The sequence below is a fragment of the Ascaphus truei genome, chromosome 5 (assembly GCF_040206685.1).
Source record: "Ascaphus truei isolate aAscTru1 chromosome 5, aAscTru1.hap1, whole genome shotgun sequence".
In the NCBI taxonomy this organism is placed as follows: domain Eukaryota; kingdom Metazoa; phylum Chordata; class Amphibia; order Anura; family Ascaphidae; genus Ascaphus; species Ascaphus truei.
Genome location: NC_134487.1, coordinates 232493503 through 232509566, shown reverse-complemented (window position 1 = coordinate 232509566; position 16064 = coordinate 232493503). Strand labels below are relative to the sequence as shown.

At 44.0% G+C, this 16064-nt stretch overlaps 1 protein-coding gene across 5 annotated transcripts in view; it reads left to right on the top strand.

Moving 5' to 3' along the window:
• The window catches only part of OGDH (oxoglutarate dehydrogenase), a 75924-nt gene extending 60707 nt beyond the window's left edge, over positions 1-15217 (top strand). For all 5 annotated transcript variants that reach the window (XM_075601715.1, XM_075601710.1, XM_075601714.1 and 2 more), the window contains 8 exons: positions 3497-3624; positions 4024-4202; positions 7188-7259; positions 7666-7791; positions 8147-8219; positions 10028-10191; positions 10998-11152; positions 11552-15217. In XM_075601715.1, the coding sequence (XP_075457830.1) occupies positions 3497-3624; positions 4024-4202; positions 7188-7259; positions 7666-7791; positions 8147-8219; positions 10028-10191; positions 10998-11152; positions 11552-11672 (1018 nt within the window). In that variant the 3' untranslated portion in view covers positions 11673-15217. The remainder of the gene's footprint in view (positions 1-3496; positions 3625-4023; positions 4203-7187; positions 7260-7665; positions 7792-8146; positions 8220-10027; positions 10192-10997; positions 11153-11551) is intronic.
• The last annotated feature ends 847 nt before the right edge of the window (positions 15218-16064 follow it).

The window sequence follows — 16064 nt, the reverse complement described above, 5'->3', positions numbered from 1 at the left end:
CTCCCCGGACTGCAGGAGGGAGCTGCTACTCTCCCCCCCCTCCCCGGACTGCAGGAGGGAGCTGCTACTCTCCCCCCACTCCCTCCACTGGCTGCAGGAGGGACCCGCTACTCTCCCCCCCCCCCCCTCCCTCCACGGACTCGGGCTGGAGCACTCATACATACACACATACACACACACACACACACACACACACACACACACACAGGCACTCACGCACTCATACACACACACGCGCGCACACACATGCAGGCACTCACGCACTCACACACACACACACAGACAGGCACTCGCACTCACACACACAGACCGCTAATCCCCCCCCCCCCCGCCGCAGTACAGGGCCCGCCGTAGCCGCAGCGCAGGGCCCCGCCACCCCCCCAACCCCCACAGCACAATGACTTCCCACCCCCTTAACTTTGTGAAACAAAAGTCACAAGACGTTGTACAGGCAAAATACATCTGTTAAAGTGCAGTTGTCTGTTTATTTCTATATAATAATTGTGTGCAGTGTGTGTGCAGTGTGTGTGCAGTGTGTGTGCAGTGTGTGTGCAATGAGCAGTGTGTGTGCAGTGTGCAGTGTGTGTGCAGTGTGTCCAATGAGCAGTGTGTGTGCAGTGTGTCCAATGAGCAGTGTGTGTGCAGTGTGTGCAGTGTCAGTGTGTGCAGTGTGAGCAATGAGCAGTGTGTGTGCAGTGTGCAGTGTGTGTGCAGTGTGTCCAATGAGCAGTGTGTGTGCAGTGTGTGCAGTGTCAGTGTGTGCAGTGTGAGCAATGAGCAGTGTGTGTGCAGTGTGCAGTGTGAGCAATGAGCAGTGTGTGTGCAGTGTGAGCAATGAGCAGTGTGTGTGCAGTGTGCAGTGTGTGTGCAGTGTGTCAGTGTGTGTGCAGTGTGCAGTGTGTGTGCAGTGTGTCAGTGTGAGCAATGAGCAGTGTGTGTGCAGTGTGTCAGTGTGTGCAGTGTGAGCAATGAGCAGTGTGTGTGTGCAGTGTGTGCAGTGTGAGCAATGAGCAGTGTGTGTGCAGTGTGTGCAGTGTGTGCAGTGTGTGCAGTGTGTGCAGTGTGTGCAGTGTGTGCAGTGTGAGCAATGAGCAGTGTGCAGTGTGAGCAATGAGCAGTGTGTGTGCAGTGTGTAAAAAAAAAAAAATTTAAATTTTTTTTTTTTTTTTTTTTTAAACGGGAGCCACGGGAAAACCGCGGTATAACGAGGCGCGTTATAACGGGGTTTAGCTGTGTATATATATATATATATATATATATATATATATATATATATATATATATATACACAAGCATTTTAATCTTCTTGATTTATTTTTGCATGCTGAATTTTTTTAATTCATTTTTTTATTGATTTCATAAATATACGCACCTTTAACTAGTAATTTATGTTGTGAGTTTTACAGAGTAAAAAAGAATAAGATGATGTAGAATAGCGCGAATGAAAATAGATGGACAATCAATAGACCCTATATGGGGGTGAACCCTTATGGGGAAGCTAGGCAGCCTGATGGAAATCTGATGGCACAATCAGAACATAGGAAAAAACAAAGAGAGATACCGGCGCCTAATAAGTCCAATTAGGTGGAGTCCTGGAAATCCAGTGGAAATAATTCAAGTTCCAGAATGATAATCAGCAATCTCTCAGTCTTGAGATGACCAGATGGAACTTCATTCATGGGGAGTGGAACATGAAACGAAAAAAAAGAATTTAGTGCAACACAGCTATGATAATTCATACAGACATGAACTCACAGGACCTACAAAACAACACAAACAAGACTAACAAACACAAAGGCAAAGCTGGAAATAAAAGTTAGTTTAATGTAACTATAAAATATAAAATGTTGGACAATGATATCAGGAGATGCCGATCCGGTAGAGTAAAACCAGAGTATAACTCGCAGGACGGCAGAAGGTTAAATGCAATGAGCTCCAACCAGGCTGGTGAGATCTGTCCTCCACGTGCAGCGAGTGTGGATGACCGGCGTGTTCCACCGTGTGTTGCGGTTCCCGAGACCGGAAGTGACGTCCCCGATGTACTTCTCCGTGTCCCGTGTTTGCCGAGACCGGTAGTGACGTCACAAATGGACGGGACCTTCAACGGGGCTGGCAAACGAACGGAGATCTTCACTCCTCTGCCCCTCTGTACAGAACTGCAGCACTCTGTATAGAACCTGCTTCACCTTAGAATGTCTAAACAATGTAAAAACAACCCTACGCGTTTCGTGCGCTTGCGTCAACCCCTGAGGAAGTGTGCGCAAGCGCACGAAACGCGTAGGGTTGTTTTTACATTGGACATTCTAAGGTGAAGCAGGTTCTATGCAGAGTGCTGCAGTTCTGTACAGAGGGGCAGAGGAGTAAAGATCTCCGTTCGTTTGCCAGCCCCGTTGAAGGTCCCGTCCATTTGTGACGTCACTACCGGTCTTGGCAAGCACGGGACACGGAGAAGTACATCGGGGAAGTCACTTCCGGTCTCGGGAACTGCAACACACGGAGGAACACGCCGGTGATCCACACTCTCTGCACGTGGAGGACAAATCTCACCAGCCTGGTTGGCGCTCATTGCATTTAACCTTCTGCCGTCCTGTGAGTTATACTCTGGTTTTACTCTACCGGATCGGCATCTCCTGATATCATTGTCCAACATTTTATATTTTATAGTTACATTAAACTAACTTTTATTTCCAGCTTTGCCTGTGAGTTCATGTCTGTATAAATTATCATAGCTGTGTTGCACTAAATTCTGTTTTTTCGTTTCATGTTCCACTCCCCATGAATGAAGTTCCATCTGGTCATCTCAAGACTGAGAGATTGCTGATTATCATTCTGGATCTTGAATTATTTCCACTGGATTTCCAGGACTCCACCTAATTGGACTTATTAGGCGCCGGTATCTCTCTTTGAGTTTTACAGAGTGCTGCAATTGGGGGCATGATCTTTCTTTTCCTATATTCTTAACTGCAGAGCGTTTGTTGCTTGTTATAAACACATTTTTTGGCTCTAACTCGCGGGCCCCTGTAAAATAGTTTTTCTTGCAGAAATAGAAATCTGTGACACCGCAGCTCCTCTTCTCATATTTAAAAGCTAAATATCAGCTGCGACTTGCATTTTGTTTATGGATGTTTTGCTTATTGTTTAACATTGTAAAAGTGTAATTAAAAATAAAGCTACAACATTAAGGGGTTAATTCCAGGTATGTCTGCTACTATTAAAGAATTGGGAAGGTGGTGATTCTTATCTGTTGTAAAACCTCAGACCCTATTTGACCCTTTGCTTTCTTTCATATTTAGGATCCCTCCAATTATAATGAGCATCTTGTAGGCTACTAAAAGTGTGCGCTCCGACTCGGGGTGGCTTTAGCGCTCCCACTCGGTTTGGCCTTGTGCTCATTATCACAAGTTCTCAACTCTTGTTGGTCCATGCTATTTGTTTCCGGCTGGGGGAGTGTGAGCTCATACCAAGTCCTGTTTTTTTTCTTCTTCCCCTTCCCCAGTCATCGTCATCACGTGTTACATGACCAGAACGTAGACAAGCGGACATGCATTCCCATGAACCATCTGTGGCCCAACCAGGCTCCCTACACCGTCTGCAACAGCTCCTTGTCTGAGTACGGGGTGCTAGGTGAGTGAGGGGATGGGGAGATTTTCTGCACAGCGTGGGGTGCTCAATGAGTGAGGGGGATGTCTTTGCACAGGGATAAGGTGCTGGGGTTCTCTTGAATACATGTTGCATGAATGACTGGGCTCTCTGCAAAGGGATGGGGTTTTGGGTGACTGCAGGGGGACCAGTTGCTCGGTGAGTAAGGGGGAGGTCTCTTCACAGAGTGAGTACGTGGGGTCTCTAGATGGTGTGTTGGGCGAGTGAGGGGGGTTTCATTACAGGGTGCAGGTAATTGATTTTGTCCCTGATACAAACAGGGATTTTCATTCTCTTGCTTGCGAGTTAAATCTAGCCCACAAAGGGCCTTGGACTGTCTGTTTTTTTTTCTAATTTCATTTAATCTCTCTTCCCGTTCCCCAGGATTTGAGCTGGGCTTTGCTATGGCAAGTCCAAATGCCCTGGTGCTGTGGGAAGCCCAGTTTGGGGATTTCCACAACACTGCTCAGTGCATCATCGATCAGTTCATCTGCCCGGGGCAGGCAAAGTGGGTGCGACAGAACGGCATCGTACTGCTACTACCCCACGGCATGGAAGGCATGGTAAGAAATGGACAGGGGCTGAGATGGGCATTACTGCACTGAGAGAATAAATAAATACAAAATGTATATCTTCTGTGCTCGGGGGAGGATGTTATAAAGGTTGGAGGAGATTTTAAACTAGGAACGGCGGAGGGACATGAAAGAGGTAATGAACTAGATAGAATGGATAGGAATGGAGAAACAGCTAGGGGTCATGGACGTAGAATGGAGGGGGAGTGAGAGATTGGCAAGCAGAAAGACACCCATATTAATTACCGATTTAGAAGTAAACTTCTAAAGACTAAATCCAATTGGAGTAGAAAGGCAGGAGCAGATAAGATAACAATAGCACAGATTGGAAAAAAAACCTTAAATGCATGCTTGCAAATGCAAGAAACCTGACAGACCACAGACAGATTTCCCGGGGCCCAGGACTAGAGTTACGACAAGACTCTCCGACTCCCCTCTTCCCCACCCCCCCACCCCCATGTTGGCGGCCTTCTGTGCCCCCCATTTCACACCTTGCGAGCCCCCTCTATTTCCCTTTTCCCCTCCTTCCCATGTGTTTCTCTCCCCTCTGTCTCACTCCCCCTCCCCTCACTCGCATGTATTTCTCTCCCCTGCATCTCACTCTTATTCCCTCTTTTCCTCCCTCCCCTCTCTCTCCTCTCACTCCCCCCTCCATCAATTACCCTACTCTCACTCAATCCCCCCATCTCCCACTCATTTCCTCCCCGTACACACACAATCCCCCCCACACAAAATACATACCAAAAAACACCACCCCCCCCAATACAAAAAACTTTCTACCCACCAAATACATACACATAAAACCTTCCCACACACCAAATACAAACCAACCCCCCCAATACATACCAACTCCTCCACCCCAAATACATGCCACCACCCCACGCCCCTGCAAATACATACCAATACCCCCACCCCCCAAATAAATACCAAACGCCCCCACCCCACAAATCCATACCAAACCCCCCACCCCTCAAATACATACAAACCCCCCAAATACACATATAAAAAAAAATATATATATATATATGTATTTTTTTTTAAAACACCCAGCCTCAAATACATTTAAAAAAAAAAAAAAACACCAAATAAATACAAACTTACCAACCTTGGGGATGGTCTCAGGCCTCTGCTGCTCCCGGTTTTCACCCAACTGATTTGCCCGGCTGCCAGTACGGACACGGCTCTCCCCAGCTGTGGGCCACCCTCACCATGTGGCGTCACATTACATGGCCATGTGACATCACGTCTCATGGCCATGGGAACGTGACGTCAAATGACGCCATGGGTCACATGACATCACACGACCCGCAGCATAATTTGACGCTGCACCAAGGTAAGGGGGGCCGCAAGAATGGAGGACAGAAGGCAAGGGGGCGCAACAACAAAAGTTTGCGCTCCCCTGGTATAGGGCACATTCTCACCCACTTCGGACACTTCGTGGTAAGTGCTCAGCGCCAGGTAAGCGTGCATGCTCTTTCACCGCTTGCTTCCGCGTTGCAATCGTGGAATCACAGTACGGCTACTGATGCTGCTGTCAGGACGGTGTCCTACGCTCCCCAGCACAGCAACACTAATTCGGCATCTATTTGACAAGCTGAGTTTCAACTTTCATCCTCAGAAACACCACAGGCTCATTTTGGAGTTTCATATACAGACTTCATTTCTACTTCAGGCTTATCGGCACCAGTCCTTACTTAGCAGGCAAAACTTTTCATTTTTTATTGCAGTATATCTATATTCATTTTTTGCAGTTTATCTATTTTCTTTTTGTATATTTGCATTGTGTGCTTTTATATCTTCCATTCTAACTATAAACAAACCACTTTTTCCCAAACAATTGCGCCTTTTTTCCTTTTTTCTTTTGATGCAATTTCCACACTAAGGATTGGTTATCCATAGTATTTCTAAGGCAGCATTTGATTTTTGGCACACCACAAGGACACCAACCTCAACAAATCTTTTTATTACTGACCCATTTTACCAATTCTTTCATATAATACCAGTCTGCTTATCACCCACTTAGTAACTCCCTTTGGTTCATGTCACACACATTTATGTGTTAAATGTTCATTCTGTCGTTGTATTTATTTTTATATATATATTTTTTACTATTTGTGTATATTCTATTTTAGCTTTCTACATTTGTTCAAATTGCCCATATTTTTACATAGGGCCATTTAATCTTCCCTTATTTCGGTTTAACTATTTTCAGGGTCCATTTTATCAGCGCACAATTTTTTTCTCTTTCTTTACAGATTATGAATCATCAATCTGTTTCTTGAATGCTTAGGCTGCGGTTGATAACCTTTTCCCTGAAAACGTTTTCATGGATTTACTGAATGTACTGATGAATGCTCCTATAATGAATGTAAAAGTTAATTATGCCACTGTATAAAGCATTAATAAGACCCCACCTTGAATATGGAGTACAGTTTGGGGCACCACCATAAAAAGACATTATGGAACTATGAAAAGTGCAGAGAAGAGCCACCATATTAATAAAGGGGATGGATAATCTGATTTATGAGGAGAGGCTAGCTAAATTACATTGGTTTACATTAAAAAAAAACGTGTCTAAGAGGGGATGTGCTAACTATATACAAATATATGCAGGGACAATACAAGGAGCTTCCAAAATAACTATTCATCACATGGGCAGTACAAACGACACAGGGTCATTCCTTAAGGTTGGAGGAAAGGAGATTTCACCAGCAACAGAGGAAAGGGCAGTAAAAATGTGGAATTTATTACCCTTGGAGACTGTAATGGCAGGTACAAAAGATATCTTCAAAAACAAAGGTCTGACATGGTTTTAGAAAGGAAAGGTATACAGTGATATACCAAATAAGTAAATATGGGATGTTGATCCAGGGAGAAATCTGAAATCTGCTATTATTTGGAGCCAGGAAGGAATTTAATTGTCCCCCCTATAAGTGTGTGTGTGTTTTCTGATTCCTTCCTGTGTTTGTATCTCAGGGTCCTGAACATTCCTCTGCCAGACCCGAGCGCTTTCTGCAGATGTGCAATGATGATCCAGACGTGCATCCTGTAAGAGCCTATTTTATCCATGTGTGGTATCTGTGTGTTGGGGGCAGGGTTGTCTCTGCGTTATCCTACTGGGGGATCCATGCTTCGGTCACGTTTAAACTGCTTTATACCTGCACATAGCTCCTATTGCTGAGACATGTTTAATATTCTCTCTCTCCCCCCACCCCTCTCTCTCTAACCCCCTCTGTCCCTCTCTAACCCCCTCTCTCTTTCTCTAACCCCCTCTGTCTCTCTCTTTCGCTCACCTCTCTTTCTCTCCCACCTCTCTCCTTCCGACCTCTCTCCCACCTCTCTCTCTTTCTCTCTCCCTCCCACCTCTCTTTCTCTCTCTCGACCCCACCTCTCTCTCTCTACCCCACCTCTCACTCTCTCCCTCTGTACGCCCCCCACCTCTCTTCCCCTGTAGAAAATCACGGAGGACTTTGCTGTTCGTCAGCTTTATGACTGCAACTGGATCGTTGTTAACTGCTCCACTCCAGCCAACTTCTTCCACGTGGTGCGCCGACAGATCCTGCTGCCTTTCCGCAAACCGGTACAGTACTGTGCTCTATCACGCTCTTTAATCTCTGTCTCCCTTTCTCACTCTCTGTAATATCTCTCTCTTTAATTTCTTTGTGTCTCTTCTCTCTGTAATATCTTTCTTTCTCTCTCTGTGTAATATCTCTTTCTCTCGCTCTCTGTAATATCTCTCCCTCTTTATCTCTGTCTCGCTCTGTAATCTCTCTCTCTCTCTCTCTCTCTCTCTCTCTCACAAACACCCCTCTCTCCACCTTCTCTGTAATGTCCCCCTCTCTCCACCTTCACTGTAATGTCCCCCTCTCTCCACCCTCTCTGAAATGCCCCACTCTCTCCACCCTCTCCTTGTTAATTTTATCTCCTTCTCTTAGTTGATCATGTTCACTCCAAAGTCCCTCCTGCGTCATCCTGAGGCCAGGTCAAGTTTTGATGAAATGTTGTTTGGTAAGAGGGGGGCAGAGCGTGTACGAGGTTGGAGGGAGCTCGGTGTAGGGGGTCACTTATAGTATGAGATGGAATCACAGAATCTGCCTCATTACATTCAACTTCCTAATTGACTGCAAAATTCATCTTTTATTTTCAATTATTTGAAAGTGTTTAAATATATTTGGATATAATGCAACATGAAAAATCTCCCACCCCCCAGTTTGCGCACCGCAGCTCTACGGTTCTCCAAATATGTTTGGATCTTAATAAATAATTAGAAGAAAAATACCATGGCATAATAACGTTTTATTAAAAGTGACAACATAAGGCTAAAGGAGACCCCGCCCCAAAGAACTTCAATCGAAGTGTCCTGTTGAGAGGCCTACATTGTTGGAAGTGCAGTGAGGGGAGGTCCGGTGCATCTGGCGTTTGTAGCACAGGCTTAAGATTTAATGAGATGCTTCTTTAATAAATATGGAGATGCCATCTGGACCTAGAGCGTTGAATGTTTTCAGGTCTTAAATGACCCAGTTATTTTAGCGTGCTGGTGTTTTGGCCGACATCCGTAAACTGAGAAGCACCCTCTTGTGCGTATTTCTCAATAGTTACTTTAGAAGGTTGTGACCAAAGATAATACATTTTCAAATTGTATTTAGTAAATTCCTCAGATATCACCCTGGGATCACATGATATAGTAGCAGTTAAAGTTTTAATAGCTTATGTTCTAGGCTTCACCTGTATTGATTAACGTTTCTGAGTCTAAAATATGTCAGGTTCGTTACCCATATCATACAATTATTTTGACCTTACCGGTTTATTCCACCTGTAAAACCTAAACGTCCCTTCTAGTCCTACCTAACTGGTTTCCTAATGTTTGGGATGGATGGGGTTTGTGTTTGGAATCAAGTTTCCTAATTAAATGATCTAATTTCTTAAGGTCTTTTTTGTTTGAAACAGCAGTTCTTACTGATCACCATATGTTTCTATTTATTATTGTCCATTCCAATTTTTTTTTTATAAATGTAATGCTTTACTAAGGAGATATAAGCTTTTGAAATATTAAGTGTCATGGGAGCTTAAAATGGAGCTCTCCCTAGAGCAGTGTAAAGGTTCCCATGGTAACTTTACAAGCTAGAGATTAAATCATGTTTTTAACACTAGAAAAACGGGGGGGGGAGTTTGTTTGTTTTTGTATTTTTTAAGCAGGACATGTGGGCAGGGGGTGCATTGCTACTATTTGTTTTAGCTTTTTTTAAGTGGTGCTAAGAGGGATTTATTTGACCTGCTGACTCAATATCGGGTAACAATTGAGCTAAATGCTCGTTGCATCGTTCACCGTGTCCTCCACTCCCCCTGTTACAGTATATACTCTAGTTTTATATAGCGCTGACAGAATATTTGGTGCTGTACAGAGACTTTTTCCAGGCACTGGGCTGAAGAGGAAGCAATCTAATGTTGGTACCTGAGGCATAGTGAGATAAAGTGCCATGTTTTCGAAGTGGTGCTATTCCACGAGGCACCTTCTGACGTATTCACTTGAATAGGCTGTAAGGTATCTTCTGGCACCGTAATGTGTCTTACAGACCAGCACTGTTTAGTATATATGGGCCAAAGTGACTTGCCCAAGGTGACAAGGAGCTGACGCTGGGATTGTAACCGGTTTCACCCACTGCAAAGGCATTCCCACTAAGCTCCTTCTCCAGAGTTGTAGTGGAGTAATGGGAAGCAGACATATAGCATGTCCTGCATTCATTCATGAGCGATATGTAGCAGCTCCCCTTACCCCTGTATAATCCACTCCCACCCTGCTTCCCCTTCCACCCCAGGCACTCACTTCCAGAGAGTGATCCCGGACAGCGGTCCTGCCTCCCAGAATCCCGAGGGGGTGAAACGCCTGCTCTTCTGCACCGGGAAAGTGTACTACGACCTGACCAAGGAACGCAGCACCCGAGGCATGGAGTCGGACGTGGCCATCGCACGCGTGGAGCAGGTGAGTGGGCAGGATTTAATACAATGGTAAATACAATGAGACCCTGTCTTGAAGAACTTGCAATGTAATCTTGATGCCTGAGGCAGGGGGAGATAAAGTTAGTTAGATAGTAAGCTCTTCAGGGCAGGGACTCCTTTTCCCCCAAATGTTACTTTTATGTCTCAAGCGCTTATTCCCATTATGTGTTATATTATTATATCAAGTGTATTACTGCTGTGAAGCGCTATGTACATGGATGGCGTTATATAAATGAAAACATACATACATACTTACAAGGAGACCTAACTGGGATGGTAACAGAGTTCAAAGGCAGTGACATTACCACTACGCTTCTCCCTAAGCCTATTCCCCCGTCCCCTGTCCCCATGACCTGTGTTTCATTGAGGCTACAAAGTTTCACCTGAACCCGAGTTCTGTGCATCCCCCAAGGGAGTCTTATCTGCAGGGTCCCCCCACCCACATTATTTTCATATTATTTTATTTTGGCCAAAAGATTTGAAGTACAATTTTTTCACAAAATTATAGATCAGAAATTGACTGACATTTTCAAACACGTATTTTCCATGCAGATATTGGAGAGACTGTCTCGTCCTTTGCTCTTCTGACGAGGCTCGTTGAAGTCTTAAAATCTAACTAAGCAAGAGGGCTTTAGCAGCCATATTAATTTAGGTGTTGGGTTTATTTTTTAGGAATGAAATGTAGCTTAAAAATCAGTAAGTGGAGAATAGGGGAGAAATATTTCAAACAAAAAATAAATGTGGTGCTGACCTGTTGTTCACCACCTTTTTCATTTGCCCCCCCTCCAGCTTTCTCCATTCCCGTTTGATCTGGTGGGACAGGAAGTGAATAAATACCCCAACGCGGAAGTGGCGTGGTGCCAGGAGGAGCACAAGAACCAGGGCTACTACGACTACGTGAAGCCGAGATTACGCACCACGATAAACCGCGCAAAACCTGTATGGTGAGTGTTGCGTACATGTGATACACCCAGGGCCTGGCACTCACCCCCATAGCCAGTGTTCGACAAACCTATACATTTGCACGCCCCGGGCGAGTGGCTTTAACATCGTGGCGAGCTCCTATTGGCCCAAGCAGCACACGTGTGGTACTAGGTGGCGAGTAGATTTTTTGGTGATTTGTCGACCACTGCCCATAACCATTTCCAGACAGGGACTTGGACAACACACTAACCCACATTTGCAAGCTACGACCCATGGAGTCTTTCCCTACTCCCGCAGGGTGACAGACAGAAGGGAGCTATGGGACATGGAGTCTACTCTTCTCAAATGCTGAGCTGGAGATTGAAATCCTGTGTTTGTTTGCATTGACCCTTTTTTTTGTGTCTCCCCCTCCCTCCAAGGTACGCTGGTAGGGATCCTGCAGCTGCTCCTGCGACGGGTAACAAGAAAACCCACACAACAGAGCTGAAACGCTTCTTGGAAACGGCATTCAACCTGGATTCATACAAGGGCCTCTCCTAGACCTGCTCCTTCGCTCCCTCCTGCACTCCCCCACCTTCCAGCCGTACACTGACAGGGGATGGCCTCTCCCTCTCCTCTGTCATTGCTTTAATCTTGGCAGAGAAGGGGGTAAAATAAAACTCGTGTGGCTCGATTTTTGCTGCTACACAACTGACCCCACTGCAGCTATTAATGGTGCAAAAGATCCAAGTCATTAAAGCGTGCGTGCGTACGTGCGTGTACATATATATCCCATGGCTCTGTTTTTATTCCTTAGAAATGTAATTAACGATTGATTTGTATGGAAGTGGCAGCCATATTTCAGACTTCCTAAAAATCCGGCAATTGTATGGTTTTGCAAAGGCATATAAATAACATGCAGAGGAATGCACAGAAATGTGTTGCTGGTTGAACAAGGGATAAACTCCTTTTGATTTTAAAGTAGTTGGCCTGCAGAACTATAAATATATATAATCACTCGCGTAATAAGTAGCAAACTTGTGGATACAAAAACAGAGTTTAAATAGGCACTCTCAGGAACTCAATATGCTGAAAAAATATTTTATGCACAGATCAACGTTTTGGTCCTACTCTTGGATATATATATGGATATCTATATATATCTCTCACACTGTTCAGAGAAAACTGGACCCTTTTTATTTTTTGTCATATTTGCAGAAAAATCACAACAAAAATAATCAAGAATTATGGTCCAAAACGCTTACATAAAATGTTTTGTGTTAAAAGATTGTCTCTAGGAGGACTAAAAAAAAGCGAATCGTAAAAGAACGTACAGTATCGTTCAGGAGTTGGAGCAGCTGGATCAACACGTTTTCGATTATGCATCAGGCAGTGGCTTTCTGGTCTTTCGGTGTGCGTTTCTCCAGGAGGACTTGAACCATACTTTGAACGCAAACGTTATAGTAATCTTAGTGTTTTAGATTAGATTAAAACAGTTTAAACACATTTACAAGCTACAAAGGAGAAACTTATATTTCTTGTTTAATGAACATGTACCTACAAAAGTGTATCCTTTACTTGTTAACTAAATTAATGTCACTATTATGTCAACATAAATTGATAGTCTACATTGTACTTCTTGTATACCTAATAGACCTACAATTGTGCAAATTTACATGGGGATTGAGCGATTAATACATAATGAAAAATAAAAAGGGTCCCTTTTGTGTGTCTGTATGTCTGTGACATAGTCTTGAGAGGTTTATGCATAAGCCAAAAGATTGTCTGGGACATTACATGCAAATGAGCACACAATGTGTCACCTTTTGCCTGAAATCTATTTTTACATGGAACCCTTATAAACTAATGCTCGCTGTTTAAGCACAGCATGGGAATCAGATGCAAAACCAGAGAAACCACTAACAGACATGTTTCGACCTTAATGGATCTCATCAGTGTGAGGTTGGTTGTACTGGCTTTACAATTTTCAAGTCTGTAGGATTTACCATCACATTTTAAGTTATGGTGGGTGAACAAGGCAACAAGAAACCTCCACCGTGGTGCCTTTTTCACTCACCATAACTGAAAATGTGAATAAATATATATAAAAAATATTACTTGTGAGCACATTCACATGTCTTAGACAGGTCTGCAACCCTGCTTTTTGCCATTCACCTAGCATACAGTGCTTCCACTGCAGCAAGGGATTCTGGGAAATGACATGCAAATGAGCACACAGTGCCACCTTTTGTCTCAAGTCCATTATTACATAGAGCCCTTAAGCCAATGCTCGCTGGTTTAAACACAGTTTTTAAACATAGCCTGGGATGAGATGCAAAGCCAGTGAACCCACTCACAGACACGTGAATGTGCTCACAAGTTAATATTTTTATATGGTGGAGCGTTTTTAGTCACCTTTTCACCCACCATAACCTAAATAAATTTAAAAAAAATTACACACAATTGCAATGGAGTGGCACTTACATGAATAGGTTGACTCGGACGCGGGAGGAGGGGCGGCGGATACAGTGGTCCCACGTCCCGTCCCCCCAAGGCATTTAAATTAAATGCTGGAGGATCACGCGAGGCCTCTAACAAACTTACCTTGCCTTCCAGCGATGTGTCAAATGACGCTGCGGGGTCACGCTTCCATGGTGATGTGACGTCACATGGCCCTGCGGCGTTATTTGACGCTGGGGAGAGCAGGCGGGTGCGCAGGGGGAAAAGTTTGCACACCCCTGGGTTAACTGGTCTAGCTTTATTAGTGAAGCATTTATAAACTGTACAATACAAGGCACTCACAGGCTCTTGGTTAAAGTGGCAAAAATATGTATTTTTTTTCCCTTATAACAGATTGATTTTTTTTTTTCCCTTATAACATAGATTGATTTTTTTTCTCCCCTGAATAATCTGTGTGTATATATGGCCCCATGCTGAAATGAACTGCATAATCCTGACTATTAACGAGTGGTGGAGTTACAGCCCACTAGACCAGGGCATTTAAAAAAAATAAAAAATGAAACGGTTTATATATGCAGTCCCTTCACCCTTTGTATATTCTATGTAAACGCCAAGAATGTCCCCCTGCTTGTTAAAACTGTATTTTCATTCTGACTGAAATCTCGATCAGTGAAATGTTTTTTTATGACAGCAGAGCACAATATGTAAAGAGAGGGAGAGAGTGTCTTTCATTTCTATACCGTTTCAATAAACATTCTTCATCATGGTTTGCAGTCCCTACAAATACATTTGGGATATTTTAACAATTATAAACCATCGTTGTTTTTGTTTTGTTTATTTCTGATTTTCTAATTGTTCCTGCCCATGATCTCTGCCTGCAGTAAAATGAGCAAAAAACACCATTAAATTACATCTGCTCTCAAGGCTTCCATTTTTAAGGTGTCCAGATACCCATTGTTTCAAGAACAATAGTAGTCTCCAGAGCACTTGGAAATTAATCACGGTGGAAGTGTGTGTTGGGGGAATATGTGTCAATTCTTTTATTTTTACCCCTTATCTGCCAAACTGTCAGAGTGCATATCAGGAGTGGTGTTAATGTTTGGGGGACAGTAAAGGTGTTGAGACCCTTCCAGTTAGATGTCTCTGAGGAGGAGGGAACTTGTAACAATGCAGTAACCCCGTGCTAAAATTAAGCGCTGTTGTGCTTCCCTCCTCAGTCACCACAATGTTTTCCTATTAAACAAGTTTGTGAGCCACTGCAGAGGCAAAGGATTCGGGGTTACGTGTATGCAAATGAGTGTGCCTTCTAGGCTTCCAAATATTTTCACTTAACCCTTTTTGACCCAGCATGTTTTGCAATTCAGAAAGCAACACTTCACTGCTAGAGAATCAGTTTCCTCTTCAGCAAGCTTCAGCTTCAGACTTTTCCATTTAAGCTGCTTGTGCCAAACTAACCTGCACGGAAGGGACAGGAAGAGAGAAGTTTTCTTTTCTTAGAAACCAAAAGTGCAAAATGTTTTAAGGAGGAGGCCACTGACAAACAATCCTATTTATTTTGTTAAAATAAGTTTTAAAAAAAATACATAAATAAAAGTGTAATCTTTTTACTTCATCAGTAAATAAAGGATATATCCTAATTTGACGTCTCCCGCATAATTGTGATTCTTTTCAGAATATTAAAAATGTGTAATCCTTTTATTTATTTTTTAATGAACACAAAATAGAGGAAAAGAAGGAGCACACAGGAGACTTTGTTTTGAGTTTGAAAAAACTTCAATAAAGTATTCACAGCATCAGAGCTAATAAAGGTAACGTTTCAGGACTAATGCGTCCCTTCCTCAGACATCCACCCCCACTACCCACAATAAAAACACTACACAGAACAGCCCCACTACTACCTCCTATGCCCCACAATAAACATTACCATATTTAACAAACATTAATACATAACCCACCCACCCCCTGTGCCCCCCCATAAAAACATGATTTATTATTTTACATACAGGATTATTACCTCAGGCCCGACAGTGCACCAGAGGGGGGTGCCCTGGGGGTCTCCGGGTAGTCCCTGCTAGGCACCATGGGCCTCCAGGTGATCCCCGCGGGTCAATGTGGGCCACAATGGGGTCCACGGGTGAGCCCGCGAGTGTTTGGGGGTCCCCGGGTAAACTCCACAGGTGTCTGGGGGTCCTCAGGTGGTTCCCACGGGTCTGGGGACCTCGGGTGGTCCTTGCGGGTCTGCGGGGCCCCCACAGCTGTGGGGCCCCGGTTCTTCCCCGCAAGTTTCCCCCGTGGGTCCGCAGGTGGTACCCGTGGGCGTCCGGGGGTCCTCAGGTGGTCTCCATATGTCCCCGCAGACCTAAGGTACCAACCCCGTATGTAAAAAAAATAAAACATGTCCAACATTTAAATAAATAAATCCACTACCACCACCACCAACCACATGCAGTACAGTAATGTGCAAAATAAATATCCAGATATGGATAATAGATT